This window comes from Chlorocebus sabaeus, chromosome 2 (genome assembly GCF_047675955.1).
Source record: "Chlorocebus sabaeus isolate Y175 chromosome 2, mChlSab1.0.hap1, whole genome shotgun sequence".
Taxonomy (NCBI): domain Eukaryota; kingdom Metazoa; phylum Chordata; class Mammalia; order Primates; family Cercopithecidae; genus Chlorocebus; species Chlorocebus sabaeus.
In genome coordinates, this window is record NC_132905.1 from 42,431,496 (window position 1) to 42,448,656 (window position 17,161).

General features: G+C 47.7%; 1 protein-coding gene and 1 long non-coding RNA gene across 2 annotated transcripts in view; one reads left to right on the forward strand and one right to left on the reverse strand.

The window, feature by feature from the left end:
* Window positions 1-566: 566 nt before the first annotated feature.
* Window positions 567-4,991, reverse strand: LOC140709451 (uncharacterized). The gene is made up of 2 exons (XR_012089910.1): window positions 4,882-4,991; window positions 567-704 (listed from the first exon to the last, which is right to left on the reverse strand). It is a non-coding gene; the product is annotated as an uncharacterized lncRNA (long non-coding RNA).
* A 260-nt stretch (window positions 4,992-5,251) lies between these two features.
* LOC103247036 (lysophosphatidylserine lipase ABHD12) overlaps window positions 5,252-17,161 on the forward strand; it is a 76,393-nt gene continuing 64,483 nt past the window's right edge. Inside the window, exon 1 of the mRNA XM_073008229.1 lies at window positions 5,252-5,611. Coding sequence (XP_072864330.1) covers window positions 5,421-5,611 — 191 coding nt within the window. The 5' untranslated portion in view covers window positions 5,252-5,420. The remainder of the gene's footprint in view (window positions 5,612-17,161) is intronic.

The window sequence follows — 17,161 nt, forward strand, 5'->3', positions numbered from 1 at the left end:
ATGGTTGAGTCACTATGGAAAAATTATGTACTTTTTTTTTTTTTTTGAGACGGAGTCTCGCTCTGTCGCCCAGGCTGGAGTGCAGTGGCCGGATCTCAGCTCACTGCAAGCTACACCTCCCGGGTTTACGCCATTCTCCTGCCTCAGCCTCCCGAGTAGCTGGGACCACAGACGCCCGCCACCTCGCCTGGCTAGTTTTTTGTATTTTTTAGTAGAGACAGGGTTTCACCGTGTTAGCCAGGATGGTCTTGATCTCCTGACCTCGTGATCTGCCCGTCTCGGCCTCCCAAAGTGCTGGGATTACAGGCTTGAGCCACCGCGCCCGGCCTATGTACTTGTTAAGTCTTGGTTCTATTAATGTAACTGGTGTGCTAACCAACCTTTCCTGGCCCAGTTGCCCTAATTGTGCTGATTATACAGAACAGATTCCACTCAATAGTTCCTACCCTACTCCGTGGACCCAGTATCTTGCTCCACTGGCTAGAAAACAATCTATGTCAACTGGAGACATTGTGGATTGGGGACCTAAAGGTCAATTAGATCGAAAAGATGAAAATCAGAAATCATGGCACAAACTTCACTGGCATTGGTGGCAAGCTTTTAATGCTTCTTCTTTATACAATACTGGGATCCAATCCCAGTCTGCCGCCCAGATTGCTTGGCATGGAGCAGGATTTAGCCCACCTCTTCTTCCGTGGCATTATCTAGGGAGGAAAGGACCAATTCAAGAGACGATATAGAAGGCAGCACTCCCATTTATGAACGGCAACATCTGGATTGGAATACTCTCCAATAATAGCAATAGTAAGTGACACAATCTTAATGTTGCATTTGTAAAGAATATCACCACTCAATTTACAGTTTTTGTTTTTAATCCTTATGTCTTTTTGGCAGTTAAGGAGAACCAGCTCCAGGTAAACAATACCCAATTGACCTGTAAATCTTGCCAGTTTTATCACTGCATTAATCATAGCACATTGCAAACACATAGTATTTCTACCTTGATGATTTTGGGTCGCATCCCTGGGCTATGGATTCCTGTCAATCTGTCCAAGCCTTGGGCGCTACACCTGCTTTGCATTTTGTGAAACTTCTTCTAACTTAGCTTACTCATCGTGTCTGTAGAGCCTTAGGCATAATTTTTGCTATTGTTTCCTTAGTCACACTAATAACTTCTGTCGTGATGTCCTCTGTAGCTTTGCATACTTCTACTCAAACAGCTCAGGACCTGGAGAACTGGACACGCACAGCTGATCAAACGAGGCTACTTAAGAATAAAATTAACACTGAGTTAATTGAAGTGGCAATGTTAAAATCCACGGTCCTATGGTTAGGGGAACAAGTACAGAGCTTGCAGTTGCAGCAGCAATTGCGTTGTCATTTTAACCACATTCATATTTGTGTAAACAACTTAGAATATAACCAAGGTGAGCATCCACAGGACCTTGTGAAAGCTCATTTACAGGGAGCGTTCACATCCAACATCACCTTTGATATTGGTGAATGACAAAGCAAAATTCTTGATTTAAATAAGCAAACTCAAAAATGTCAGCCTTCTTTAGAAGACTGGACCAAATTCCAGCAAGGCCTGGCAAGCCTCAGCCCTTGGACCTATCTAAAGCACCTCATCAACATCTTATATGTAGTTCTTGGAATAATGCTGTTTTTGTCTCTGTCTTCTGCTCATAGTCTGTAAAATCGGATGGACTGGCAATCAGAGAATGAGAGCTGCCCAGCCTGGCCTTACATTCTTTCAATTAACACATAAACATGAAGGGACAGATGTTGGGAGCTGAAAAGGACAAAGGGATCATGATCAACTCAACATTCCACTGGAGGCTATATGGTCAAATAGCTACTGTTTATCATGAATGCAGGATGTGAGCAAACTCACACTGCGCCTGCCACCAAAAGGTTTACTGAGGGCCTCACTCCCTGGCGCTGGGCTCCTTGAAGTTATCTACTGAGAAATCTAGTGCCTATTGTTCACAGGATGCAGTCTGGCAAGCCTGCTGTGAACCAAACAGCAGACGGACAATTACTACCCCACAATCACCCCCCATTTATCGCTTCTGTTTTGCCTAATAAATATGGAGGGCTGTGTAAAGCTCAGGTCCCTTGTCCACTAGAGGCAAGGTGCCCCCTGACCCCTTCTTCCAAATATACTCTTTTGTCTCTTGTCTTTCATTCCCGCATTCATCCCTTTTTGTTCAGTTCCCCTTGATCCGTGCAGGTTATAAGTGGCACCTCCAATCAGCGACGGAATTGGGTGCTCTACAGTCAGGGAGGGCTATGTTAAACCCTTTCGTAAGCCTTGGGTTTTGAGTGAGATGGGGAGCCACTTAAGTGTTCTGAGCAAATAAATGACAGAATTAGACCTTGTAACAACAAGAAAATCCTATGTGGCAGTTGAATTAAGTGGACAGAAATGAGACAAAGTAGAGGCAGGAGACCAGTTAGGCTATTCAAATAATGGAGGTGAGAGATGACAGCAGTTTGGCCCAGGGTGGGGACCATGGAAGTGGTAAAATTTAATGGTTAAATTCTCATAGATTTTGAAAGCACAGCTGACAAGGCTTGGTGATAGACATGCTACAGCACAAGAAAGGAAAAGTCAAGGATGACCGCAGAATTGTGGCCCCAGGAACTGCAAGAATAGAACTGCCATTCCCCAAGAGAGAAAGGTCATGGATGGAGTTGGGGGTGGGAGAAGAGCTGGGAGCTCATCATTGAAGTAGTACTTGTCAGAAATCAGACCAGAGATGATGAGGAGCTTAAGGGTCAAGGAGGGGTGTGGACCAATGATACAAATGTGGGCATCACTAGCATGGGCTCAACCACCAAGAATTGGGCACTGTGTGGGCAGGGCCTCGTGCCTGTAAGAAAGATTCAATAGCCGGTACAGATTTCTCCTCTCCAGCTCTTCCTTCCTTTCTTTGGTTTGCTTGGTTTTTTTTGAGACGGAGTCCCACTCTGTTGCCCAGGTTGGAGTGCAGTGGTGCCATCTCAGCTCACTGCAAGCTCCACCTCCTGGGTTGATGCCATTCTCCTGCCTCAGCCTCCCATGTAGCTGGGACTACAGGGGCCGGCCACCACGCCCGGCTTATTTTTTATATTGTTAGTAGAGACGGGGTTTCACCGTGTTAGCCAGGATGGTCACGATCTCTGACCTTGTGATCCCCCAACCTCGGCCTCCCAAAGTGTTGGGATTACAGGTGTCAGCCACCACTCCCTGCTGTTGTTGTTTTTGTTTGTTTTCAATTGAAGTGAGTGATAAAGTCAAACTTTTTTTTTCTTTTACGTTTTAGTTATTTCCTAGATTTCCAATTTCTCCAGGATGTGTTACCACATCACTATAAAGAATTTATCACTTATATTTCATAGTATGTTTGTTTATTTTGAGATGGAGGCTTGCTCTGTCACCCAGGCTGCAGTGCAGTTGTGTGATCTCAGCTCACTGCAACCTCCCAATCCCAGCAGCCCAGGTTCAAGCAATTCTCCTGCCTCAGTCTCCCAAGTAGCTGGGATTACAGGCTTGCACCACCACACCCGGCTAATTTGTTTGTTTGTTTTTGAGAAGAGTCTCCCTCTGTCGCCAGGGTGGAGTGCAGTGGCACAATTTCGGATCACAGCAACCTCCGACTCCCTGGTTCAAGCAATTCTCCTGCCTCAGTCTCCCAAGCAGCTGGGAATACAGGCATGCGCCACCATACCCAGCTATTTTTTTTCTTTTTTTTTTTGAGACAGAAGTTTGCTTTTGTCCCCAAGGCTGGAGTGCAATGGCGTGATCTCAGCTCACTGCAACCTCTGCCTCCCAGGTTCAAGAAAGTCTCCTGCCTCAGCCTCCCAAGTAGCTGGGATTATAGGTTTGTGCCACCACACCTGGCTAATTTTTGTATTTTTAGTAGAGATGGGGTTTCACTATGTTGGCCAGGTTAGCCTTGATCTCCTGACCTTGTGATCCGCCTGCCTCGGCCTCCCAAAGTGCTGGGATTACAGGTGTGAGCCACCTCGCCCAGTCTTTTTTTTTTTTTTTTTTTTTTTTTTTTTTTTTTAAAACAGTCTTGCTCTGTCACCCAGGCTTGTGCCACCACACTCGGCTAATTTTTGTATTCTTAGTAGAGACAGAGTTTCACCATGCTGGCCAGGCTGGTCTGGCTTCCATCTCCTGTACTTAAGTGATCCACCCACCTCCGCCTCCAAAAGTGCTGAGATTACACGCATGAGCCACAGACCTCAGCCCATAATATGTTTTTAAAAAGTATATCTGGAGATAGTGACACAATTATGAATGCAGGCTATAACACTTAGTAATATGGTCTACAAATTACGTTGCAATTTCAAAGTATCACTACAAAAGTAATATAAAAATTTGTAGAATTTCTAAACGCATTTCCAATTGATCTTAGATTACCAATTGCTAATAGTTTTCAAAGTGACAAATACTTAAATTTCTAAAGTTACTTTGGAATAAGTAAGCAAATATCTCTCTTGGTTATAGATCATATGTAAAATCAATGCCATATTAAGGAAAGCCAAAGTTATAAAACTAAATTTGTGAAACTGTCCTTTTTTCTTTCCTTTTCTCTTTTTAGGATGGGTTGAATTAGTACTAAATTTGGGTTTCACAAGGGCGAATTTATCTTTGAAATGGATTTTCCTCCCATCAGGTAGTCTTAATTGCTTTATAAAAATCTAAAATCTAATACAGGTTTTTAAAGAGTAAATTTTTCAAGCAGTTCATATATTCGGCCCAAAAGTAAAAACTGAGTTTATACATTTGCTTCAAATTAAAAATTGACGACCGGAAAGCATACTTTTAAAGGTAAAGTCCTTGTGAGTAGAGTTAAGAATCACGAGAACGGAAATGCGATTTGCTACCTCTGGGTTTCCGTTCGCAGAAGCGCGAGGGGCCCGGCCTTGCGGGTCTGGCTCGCTGGGCCACCCCTTTTGGGTCACTGAACCCGGGCACGACAGGGAGTGGGTGCTCCTCACACCGAGCGCCCGGGCGAGGGCAGCTGCAGCCTCGGGATGGAGCCCAGAGCCCTGCCCTGCAGATGACGCGCCGCTGCGGCTTCGCCTACCCTCCCACAAGATGGCTGCGGGTGGCGCCGAAGACGCTGGGCGCGCGCCCCTCGGAACCCGGGAAGAGGTGGCTGGGGCGGGGCCGGGGGCAGGGCCAGCGGGAGCCCGGCGCTGATTGGCCGGCGTGGCCGGCGGGCCCCCGCAGCTGGTTCGTAGCGGGCGCCGCGGCCTGGGCTGGGATGTGAGGAGCGGCGGTTTCCGGGCTCCGGGCTCCGGGCTCCGGGCTCCGGGTGGCGGCGGCTGCGAGCGGCGGCAGCTGTGAGCGGCGGCATTGCGGCGCAGGCGGCGGGTGAGGCCAGCGGGCGCCGTCGGCGGCCGGCCCTGTCGGCCGCGGGATGAGGAAGCGGACCGAGCCCGTCGCCTTGGAGCATGAGCGCTGCGCCGCCGCGGGCTCGTCCTCCTCCGGCTCGGCTGCCGCGGCGCTGGACGCCGACTGCCGCCTGAAGCAGAACCTGCGCCTGACGGGCACGGGGGCGGCCGAGCAGTGCTGCGCAGCCGACGCGGGAATGAAACGGGCGCTGGGCAGGTGAGACTTCGCGGTGGGGGGGCTCACCTGGCGCAGGTGCTTCCCGCAGGGGGCCCCAGCACCCCCCAGCCCCACCCAGGGTGGGCGCCCGCCCGATCTGCGGCCGCCCGGATCCGCGCTAGTGTCCCGCATTTGGCCCGCGGCGGCCCCACCCCCGCTCCCTACCCCAGGCAGCGCGGAGGGAGCGCTCTGCCCTGCCCCTGACCCCCTGTGTTCTCCTCCCGCCCTCGCGCTGGGCACTCCCAGCCTAGCTTTGCACCCCGACCCTTTCCCGGGAAGCCCGGGGGACCCTTACGTTGGGGGCTTGGCGCCGCCCGAAGTCGTGACCCCGCGTGGGAGAGCAGGGTAAGGGGTGGGGAGTCCTTGGGAGATCCCTGGACGTCGGGCACAGCAGAGGCATGAGGCAGAGGGGCCGGCGCCAGATCCTGAGAGCGCTGGGGCCCACTCGGACCTCCTCTTCCTGCTCTGCATCGGGCCCCGCACCGAGCGCCCGGGCAGGCGCCCTTCAGGCTGGGCTGCGTGCACGGAGCCTTACTGGCACCTTGGGCGCTCGGCGCCCCTCCCAGGTAACTAGGGTCGGGGGCGTGTATCGCTCAGAACTCCGGGACCTTTGGGGAAGGGCTCAGTGGGCCGCAGGTTGTAGGGGAAGGAGGGACTCGGAGCATCGCAGCCGTCGGAGGGAAGCCTGTCCTTCCCTCTGCTGGTGGTGGTTCGTGGTGCGTGAAATCTGTCCGCACAAGTTCGCCTCCTTGGGAATCACCTTGCAGTCCTGGATCGTTTGGTTATTGGTGTTCTCCCTTTGGGTGGAAGATGAACGCGTTTATATAAAGCCACTTTCAAAACTGGGATGCAGTTGGGATGGAGATGGGAACATGTTTCATACGGACAGATTTCTCCTCCCATCTGCTGGTTTCCTAATTATCTGGCTGTTTGTAGAACGTAGCATTCCTGGCAGCTTTGAAGCCTTGATATTTCGTGGTGATTTGAAGAAGTTACTATATGGTGATCTCGGGCGTTGTAGCAGAGCACTTCTTTTTTGACCATCTGGAATGCCCTTAGTTGATGCTGGCCACTTGAGTGTAAAATATTTATGCTAGTCGCTCCTAAGGAAAATTAGAATTTCAACTTCATTGCTTAAAAGATCTTGAAATTAAACTATGGACACCTCTAAGTCGATGATTTGACAGAAGGGCAGAGACTGATAGATTCGTGTCTATGGGTGTAAAATTATCTAGCATCTGATCAATATCTTTTGTGAAACTAATCTGTTCTCTTTGCTATGGAAATATTTATTTGCATTAAAAACTCATGATTTAACTTTAATACACTTTTATTAACAGACATGGCATGTTAGATAAATTGGAAAATTCTTCCTTCGAAAAAATCGAATTGCCGGGCGCGGTGACTCACGCCTGTAATGCCAGCACTCTGGGAGACCGAGGCGGGCAGATTATCTGAGGTCAGGAGTTCGAGATCAGCCTGACCAACATGGAGAAACCCCTTCTCTACTAAAAATAGGAAATTAGCCGGGCGTGGTGGTGCATATGCTTGTAATCCCAGCTACTCGGGAGGCTGAGGCAGGAGAATCACTTGAATCTGGGAGGCGGAGGTTGCGGTGAGCCAAGATATCGCGGAGCGGAGATCGCACCATTGCACTCCAGCCTGGGCAACAAGAACGAAACTCCGTCTCAAAAAAAAAAAAAAAAAGGAAAGAAAAAAATTGTTTCCACAACGTTTGGGGAAACAGCGCCGACCTGGCACCTTCCTTGAAGAATGTACTGTATTAAAATGACCTGATTAATTTTTATTTTCTAGTCGGGACAAAGAGAGGCATTCCAGTTGTGTCCATATCCTTTGGATAAGCAAAAGACTGTTGGGGTAAAAAGCAAAACAAAGGCAAGGAAGACCAAATTTGCGAGCTACTGGTTGTACTGGTTGTCTTCCTTCCCGGCTGGCTCTCTCAGACATCCTTGGACTTTCTCCTCTTCCTCTCTCAGACTCTGTGCCACCATCACCTCCTCACTGAGGCCTTCTTAGACCAGCCCACCCCTGTCGACGTTATTATCATTTACTGGAGATTGTAATTTTTGCTTGTGTGCCTCCCCTGCAACCAGAATGGAAGCACCATGAGAACAGGAGCTTTGTTTTCTCCACTTAAGTATTTCCAGTAGCTGGCACCTAGTAGTTGTTAGAAAATACTTGTTGAATGAACAAATTATCCATTGCGCCACAGAGCCGGCTCCTTTCTGTCTTTTATGATCCTCCTTTTGATCCTTCTTTTTTTTTTTTTTTTTTTGAGACGGAGTCTTGCTCTGTAGCCAGGGCTGGAGTGCAGTGGCTGGATCTCAGCTCACTGCAAGCTCCGCCTCCCGGGTTCACGCCATTCTCCTGCCTCAGCCTCCCGAGTAGCTGGGACTACAGGCGCCCGCCACCTCGCCCGGCTAGTTTTTTGTATTTTTAGTAGAGACGGGGTTTCACCGTGTTAGCCAGGATGGTCTCGATCTCCTGACCTCGTGATCCGCCCGTCTCGGCCTCCCTAAGTGCTGGGATTACAGGCTTGATCCTTCTCTACCTTTTTAAAACTCTTTTTTTTTTTTTTTTTTTTTTTTTTTGAGGCGGAGTGTAGCTCTGTCGCCCAGGCTGGAGTGCAGTGGCCGGATCTCAGCTCACTGCAAGCTCCGCCTCCCGGGTTCACGCCATTCTCCGGCCTCAGCCTCCCGAGTAGCTGGGACTACAGGCGCCCGCCACCTCGCCCGGCTGGTTTTTTGTATTTTTTAGTAGAGACGGGGTTTCACCGTGTGAACCAGGATGGTCTCGATCTCCTGACCTCGTGATCCGCCCGTCTCGGCCTCCCAAAGTGCTGGGATTACAGGCTTGAGCCACCGCGCCCGGCCTAAAACTCTTTATTGTCAACATACACGGAAGTAGAGAAGACAATCTAATGAGCCTTCATGTATCCATCACTTAAAGTTTTCAGTGTTTAGCCAATTTTGAATCATCCATTCGTCTTCTCCTTTTTTTTGGTAGGATGAAAGGTTGGATTTTTTTTTTTTGAGAAGGAGTCTCGTTCTGTCATCCAGGCTGGAGTGCAGTGGTGATCTTGGCTCACTGCAGCCTCCACCTCCCGGGTTCAAGTAATTCTCCTGCTTCAGCCTCCCAAGTAGCTGGGATTACAGGCACCCGCCACCGAGCCAGGCTAATTTTTGTATTTTTAGTAGAGACAGGGTTTCACCATGTTGGCCAGGCTGGTCTCAAACTCCTGACCTCGTGATCCACCTGCCTCGGCCTCCGAAATTGCTGGGATTATAGGCGTGAGCCACAGTGCCCGGCCTGGAATATTTTTAAACAATTTTTTTTTAAGGCAGTTCTATCACCCAGGCTGGAGCACAGTGGCATGATCATGGCCCACTGCAGTCCAGACCTCCTGGGCCCAGGTGATCCTCCCACATCAGCCTCCCTAGTAGCTGAGATGCTGTGTTTATGCACTCCTGGTTAATCTTCTTTGTGTGTTTTTTTTTTTTTTTGGTAGATCTGAAGTCTCACTATGTTGCCCCCCAGGCTGGTCTTGAATTCTTGGCTTCAAGTGATCCTTCTGTCTGGGTCTCCCAAAGTGCTAGGCGTGAACTACCATGCCAGGCCTAAATTCTCCTTCCTCAGCCTCCTGAGAAGGTGGGATTACAAGCACATGCCACCACACATGGCTAATTTTTGTATTTTTAGTAGGGATGGCGTTTCACCATGTTGACCAGACTGGTCTCCAACTCCTGACTTCAAGTGATCTGCCTGTCACGGCCTCCCAAAGTGTTGGGATTACAGGCGTGAGCCACCATGTCTGATCTCTTTTTCTTTTCTGATTGCATTGCATTTCTAGAACAAAGTTAAATAATAGGGATGACACTGAGTAACTTGTTTCATTCCTGACTTCAGTGAGAATGCTGTTAGTGTTTTTGCCATTAAGTGACATGCTGGGGTGTGTTGCTAATGTTGTGGGGAGCTTTTTGTTTTTGTTCCTGCTCCCTCGCTGATGTTTTTAAAATAAAAAATGGTGACTGAGTTTTCTCAAATGCCAGTGTACATCTGTGGAATGATCAGAGAGATTTTCTTCTTTTATCTGTTAACATAGTGAGTTATAGTAATGGATTTATATTATGGAATCATCATTGTATTCCTGGGATGAACTCTCTTATTGTATAGTCAGATTCTATTAATTAATTAATTTTTTTTTTTTGAGACGGAGTTTCACTCTGTCACCCAGGCTGGAGTGCAGTGGTGCGATCTCGGGTCACTGCAACCTCTGCCTCTCAGGTTCAAGCAATTCTCCAGCCTCAGCCTCCTGAATAGCCGGGATAGGTGCGTGCCACCATGCACTGCTAATTTTTGTATTTTTAGTGGAGACGGGATTTTGCCATGTTGACCAGGCTGGACTCAATCTACTGACCTCAGATAATCTGCCCACCTCAGCCTCCTAAAGTGCTGAGATTATAAGGTGTGAGCCACCACACCTGGCCTATTTATTGATATTTTATTTAGAAATTTTACATCATTATTTGTGAGAATAGTCTGTAATTTTCTCTAATGCAACCTTTGTCAAGTTGTTTTAGTGTTTTCTATAGCTTTATAAAAAGTTTTTTATATAGCATTTTATTCTAAACTTTTATTATTATTATTATCATTATTATTATTTTGAGACGGAGTCTTGCTTTGTCGCCCAGGCTGGAGTGCAGTGGCGTGATCTCGGCTCACTGCAAGCTCTGCCTCTCAGGTTCACGCAATTCTGCTGCCTCAGCTTCCAGAGTAACTGGGACTATAGGCACCTGCCACCCCACTTAGCTAATTTTTTGTGTTTTTTTTTTAGTAGAGATGGGGTTTCACCGTGTTATCCAGGATGGTCTCGATCTCCTGACCTCGTGATCTGCCCGCCTTGGCCTCCCAAAGTGCTGGCATTACAGGCGTCAGCCACTGCGGCTGGCCATTTTATTCTAAACTTTTAGCCAGCTTACAAAATTTTAAAATTATTTGTGTAAAATTTGGTAGGAATTTTCTTGTAAAACTGTCTAAGCCTGGTGCCTTTATATTTATTTATTTATTTATTTATTTATTTATTTATTTATTTAACTTTTTTGGTACATACAGGTCTTGCCACATTGCCTAGGCTGGTCTTGAACTCCTCTTTCAAGCAGTGCTCCTACCTCTGTCCCCTAAAGTATTGGGATTATAGGCATGAGCCACCATCCTAGCCAGTGCTGTTTCAGAATATAGCACTTCGGTAACTACTACAGTGTCTTCTATGTCATTGACCTGTTTAGATTTGCTATGTCCTGATTTCAGTTTTGGCGGTTTATGTATTCATATAAAATTATCAATTTAATTCACCTTTTTTCCTCTGTAGCTGTGGCCATTTCCCTAGTTTTGTTCCCTGTTTTTTGTAATTAGGGTTTTTCCTCTTTTTTTTTTTTTTTTTTTTTTTGAGACGGAGTTTCACTCTTGTTGCCCAGGCTGGAGTGCAATGGCATGATCTCGGCTCATTGCAACCTCCACCTCCCAGGTTCAAGCAATTCTCCTGCCTCAGCCTACCGAGTAGCTGGGATTACAGGTATGTGCCACCATACCCAGCTAATTTTGTATTTCTCGTAGAGACAGGGTTTTTCCATGTTGGTCAGGCTGGTCTCGAACTCCCACCCTCAGGTGATCCGCCCGTCTTGGCCTCCCAAAGTGCTGGGATTACAGGCATGAGCCACCACGCCTGGCCTGCTTTTTCCTCTTGATTTAGGCTAGTCAATAATATATGTATTATCCATACATACACTGAAGTGGGGAAAAATATAAACACACACACATACATATTTTCTGCTCCATCAAAGAAAATATTTATCTCTTTTTAGTTCCGGGAGATTAGGGGGATGCTGAGGGCTGCAGACAAGTGAAGAGAACAGGTTCTGTCTGAAGGGGATAGCAGCTACCACACCCTGTCCTGTTGCTGCCTGGCAGGAATGTGGTCCCAGAGTGGCCAGATCATCCAGTCTTTCTGGAAAAGACTAGCTGGTGTTTTTTTTAGTTTGTTTTGTTTTGTGTTTGAGACCAGGTTTGGCTCTACACCCAAACTGGAGTGCTGCGGTGCAGTCATGGCTTACTGCAGCCTGTGCCTCCCAGGGTCAAATGGTCTTCGCACCTCAGCGTTACAAGTAGCTGGGACTACAGGCACCCACCACCATATCTAGCTAATTTTTGTATTTTTTGTAGAGACAGGGTTTTGCCATGTTGCCCAGACTGGACTTGAACTCCTGAGCTCCAGTGATCCACCTGCCTAAGCCTCCCAAAGTACTGGGATTAAAGGCATGAGCCAGTGCACCTAACCTTTTGTTTGTTTATGTAATTTTTTTTTGTCTTAGTGTGTGTGCTTGTGTGTGTGTGTGTGTGTGTGTGTAGTATTGCCAACTTTTTTAACATTGGTAACTAATTCAGATGAGAGCAATTTTGGAGGTCAAGAAGAACCCCAAACCAGTTTTTTTTTTTTTGTTTGTTTTTAAATTCTGGGCTGAAAGGTAATTTTTAAAGGTAAATAGTTATCTCATTCATAGGTCAACTCTGTACTCTTTGGGACGAGGAACTACATAAGTTTTTCTTTGCACGGTATCTGGTGTGAGGAGGTACTGGGCAAATGAGTGATTTTTTTTTTTTCTTTTTTTCTTTTTTTTGAGACAGAGTCTTGTTCTGTCACCCAGGCTGGAGTGCAGTGGCATGATCTCGGCTCACTGCAACCTCTGCCTCCCAGATTCAAGCGATTCTTCTGCCTCAGCCTCCCAAGTAGCTGGGACTACGGGCGCCTGCCACCATGCCCGGCTAATTTTTTTTTTTTTTTTTTTTTTTTTTTTTGAGACAGAGTCTCCCTCTGTTGCCCAGGCTGGAGAACAGTGGCGCAATCTTGGCTCACTGCAACCTCTGCCTCCCAGGTTCAAGCGATTCTCCTGCCTCAACCTCCCAAGTAGCTGGGATTACAGGCGCGCACCACCATGCCTGGCTAATTTTTTGTATTTTTAGTAGAGACGAGGTTTCACCATGTTGGTCAGGCTGATCTTGAACTCCTGACCTCATGATCCACCCGCCTTGACCTCCCAAAGTACTGGGATTACAGGCGTGAGCCACTGTGCCCAGCCTTAATTTTTGTATTTTTAGTAGAGACGGACTTTCATCATATTGACTAGGCTGGTCTTGAACTCCTGACCTTGTGATCCGCCCGCCTCGGCCTCCCAAAGTGCTGGGAATACAGGGGTGAGCCACCGTGCCCAGCCCAAATGAGGAATTTTGTGGGTCTTTCTTTAGCCCTGGAATTCTTGGGAATGCACGTTGAAGGCACAACTGGTCTAATTTGGACCCTGAGAAGGCAGTCATGAGATGTACACGGTCTGTGTGTCACCTAGTCTTTATCCTCCGACTCCCAACCAACAGGCCAGATCTGCTGGATGGACAGAGATCAGTGGGCTGCATGGGAGATTTCATAGCCAGATCACCCTCACACGTAAATGCCAAAGAACACAGTCATCACACCTCATTCTTCCTTGACCCAAAGAAGATACTTTATCCAAGGTTGCTAATGGCTTCCCCCTAACCCAGAAGAGTGGATGGCTGAGGTTAACATCTGTCTTCTTCAGTGTCAGCCTTCCCCAGGTTCAGTATCAACCTCACCATCTAAGTGTCCCTGCATGGTATCTCTTCATCTTTTCTTTACAGATTAGGAAGATGGGAGCGAGTTCTGAGCTAGCTTTTGTGATTAAAGTCCGCTTTGTCCATATCCTTTTTCCTTTTGCTTCACTCTCAGTACAGTCTGTGCCAGGACTGTGACAAGGCACGGGGCTGGCTTTGTTTATGGTGCTGCAGCTGGCCCCCCACCCCCTACAACTGGTGCTGGTTCTCCTCTTCCTAACTCAGTGTACCTTATCATGGCTGCACTCCAGCCAGGGACCGGCCACACGGACTTGGTGCTTTGCCACTGCCTTCTGCTTTATTAGGACTCTGCATCCTGTATCTCTGCTTGGTTCCTAGTTCCTTTCAGCCACAGTGTCTCTTCCCAAGGGAGTGCCCACCTTCTATGGTGACTTTGGCAGACAGGCCTGAACTGTGAGGGGTATCTTTGGGCAGGCTGAAAGCACCTGAGGCACTTTCATGGAGGAAGCCTTGGAGAGAGGCATGGAGGATGGGTCAGGTTTGTGCTAACAGCTTTGGAGACAGGACCTCATTTCAGACTCCTGCTGCTGCGACTTCTCCTCCTCTTCATTCCCCTCCTTTCTCTCCTCCTCCCTTAGAACACTTTTCCTTCCAGAGTGAAATCTGCAGGGAAAGTGTTTATTGAAATATAACCTGAAAAGCTGACAGATTAAGTCGATGCTCTTCACCCAGAGATGATGCCACAAGACTTCAGGCTCAGTGTGCTTGTGCTTTGGCTGGGGCTCTTTCAGCATGAGAGTGGGTAAGCCATCTATCTCGTGCCACACTGAGAGCTAGCTAGCGTCTAGAGTGTCAGTGAACAGGGGCCAAGAGCCAGGATGCCGGAACCAAAGTGTCCCATTACCAGCAAGACTTCTCATTTAGACCTGGGCCGCTTTGTATTGTGATTTACTGTTGCAGAGGATAGCCTTCATAGAGACCCGGGTCTCAGGTGAGTTTTCAGATTCTCTGGCTTGGGTGAGTTGTGTAACACTCTGAGTTTGTTTTTTCATCTGTGATGTGGAGATTAGAGTGTCTTCCCTGCAGGATTGTGGTGAGGCCCAGGTGTGTGGAATGTTCATGGCACATGGTGAGTGCTCGGTCAGTGACATCTTCTAGATGACTAGCCCCATGATGATTATAATATTAAGAGTTGAGAGTACTGGCCGGTGTGGTTGCTTATGCCTGTAATCCCAGCACTTTGGGAGGCCGAGGCAGGCAGATCACTTGAGGTCAGGAGTTCAGGACCAGCCTGGCTAACGTGGTTAAAAACCATCTCTACTAAAAAGATAAAAATTAGCCAGGCAAGGTTGTAAGCACCTGTAATCCCAGATGAGGGATTACCTCCTGTAATCCTGGGAGGCTGAGGCAGGAGAATCGCTGGAACCCAGGAAGTGGAGGCTGCAGTGAGCCAAGATTGCGCCACTGCACTCCAGCCTGGGTGACAGAGCAAGACTTTGTCTCAGAAACAAAACAAAACAAACAAACAAACAAGAAAACACGAGTTGAGGGTACTGAGAAAGATCTGTTAGCTCATGGCATGTCAAGAAGGATTTTCTTCTACCCTTTTCTGCCCCAAACAATTAAGAGTCTAGCTTCTCAGCCAGTCATACATATACGGTCCATCCTGATCAGTTAATGTGTCTGTTGGTATTAGAGCATTTATAGCACTACTATTTCCTTATTTAACACTTTTTTCCAGCCACTCATTTAACAGTTTGAGTACCTGTTATGCCCAGTAACACCTGTGAATGCCGAGGCCATAGCAGTTCTCGTGACCTTTACATTCTGGTAGGGGAGGCAGATAGCACGTGAAGAAACATGTGATGCCACATGCTCAGGGCACTAAGGAGGAAAATGGTCCCAGTGAGGAAATAGCCACAGATGAGGCCCTGTGATTGTGTGTGCACAGTCCGCGTGTACAGGGGACGTTTCTGACAAGGAGACGTGAACGGATGCCACTGGCTGCTTTAGAAGAGAGAAATGGCATGATCTGTGTGTCATCATGTCACTCTGACTGTGTGACAAGCACAGACTGCAGTGGGCAAGCAGGGAGACCAGCTAGGGGCTGCCAGAGTCATCCAGGCAAGAGATGACAGGGGCTCAGGCTGGGACAGCAGCTGTGGAGATGAGAAGCAGCATGTGATTCTGGATTCACAAACTACTTTCTGAGCAACAGGAAGAATGGAGTTGCCAGATACTGAGATGGGGATAGATGTGGAAAGAGCAAGTGCTTTGGGGCAGGAGAAGTAATCTGTTTGGTTTTGGACATATTGAGGTATCTGTTAAACATCCAGGTGGATAGGGGATAGAGTTCAAGGGGAAGGTTAGGGCCTGTATCTGACCATGGCTGTGGCAGGTGGTACCTAGAGCCCTGCAGCAGACTCGCCCAGCAGGCAAGTCAGGACAGAGGAGTCAGGACCTGGGTAATGAATTAGGAGGATTGCTGGGAAAAGGTGTCAAGGTAGCCACCTAAAGAAGGCCTGTTGGAGAAGAAAGCATGATCTGCAATTGGATTTGGTGACATGAGATCAGCATTGACAGGAGTGTCTTACTGCAGTGGTGGGGGCAAAAGCCTAATGGTGAGAGCTCAAGGAAGAAGTGGAGAGAGGAAATGCAGGTAGCTTTTCCAGAGAGCTGTACGGGAAAGGGGAAAGACGGGGAGGGATGGCTGGAGGGGGTGAGTTTTCTTATCAGTGATATTAGATACCAAAAAATAAATAAATAATAGCATCACTATGCTATAGGACAACTTCAGGCAGCCCATTATATTGATCATTATGATATTATCATAATTAATGCGATATATTAGCCAAAATCGCGCCATTGCAGTCCAGCCTGGGCAACAAGAGCGAAATTCCATCTCAAAAAAACAAAACAACAAAACAACACATACTGTAATTGTATTCCATATGTTCCAGAAGTTAAGTGGAGTCATGGAATATCTGAAAATTACCCAAATTGAATTTCTAAAGATGAAAACCACAATGTGTGAGGTAAAGGTTACACTGAAGGGAATTACACTGAAGGGCAGATTAAACACTGCTAAAGAAAGGGCTCGACTATTCAACGTGAAACCTGAGGAAAAGAGAACCAAACAAATTTTCGAAAGCATCATTAGGAAGCCAGCTGCAGTGGCACACACCTGTACTCCTACCATGCCTGTAATCCCAGCACACCTGTAATCCTAGCACTTTGGGAGGATAAAGAAGGAGGATCGCTTGAGCCCCGGAATCTGAGACCAGCCTGGGCAACAAAGGGAAACCTCATCTAGACCAAAAAAAATAAAAGTGAGCCAGGCATGGTGTGCACGATTGTTTGAGCCCGGGTGGTCAAGGCGGTGTGAGCCATGAACAAGCCACTGCACTCTGGTCTGGGCAACAGAGTGAGACCCTGTCTCAAAAAAAATGTATAAATAAATAAAAGCATCACTGTGCTACAGGATAACTTCAAGCAGCCTATTATATTGATAATTATGATATCATAATTATGCGATATTAGAACAGTCTGGAGTGTGCATGGGAATAATCCAGGAGAGAGGGAAGATGGACGGCATGGGACAGAGTAGGTGCAGTGATGCCTCTGGGCCTGTGAGAAGGGATAGGACCTAGTGTTCTGAGGCTGAGCAGAGGAGCTCCCCTCAGGAAGAAGGCCAAGGCTGTGGGGAAAGACGTGGGTAAGTTGATCGATTTGTGGGTGAAGGAATCTGCCAGTTCTCTTCTGAGTGCTTGGTTCTCTTCTGAGTGCTTGTGCTATCCTTAGGAAAGAAGTAGCAAGGCCCTCGGCTAGGAGGGCAGAGGGAAGAGGAGGTATTGGGCCTCTCTGTCTCTCAGTTCCTCACATGGGCCC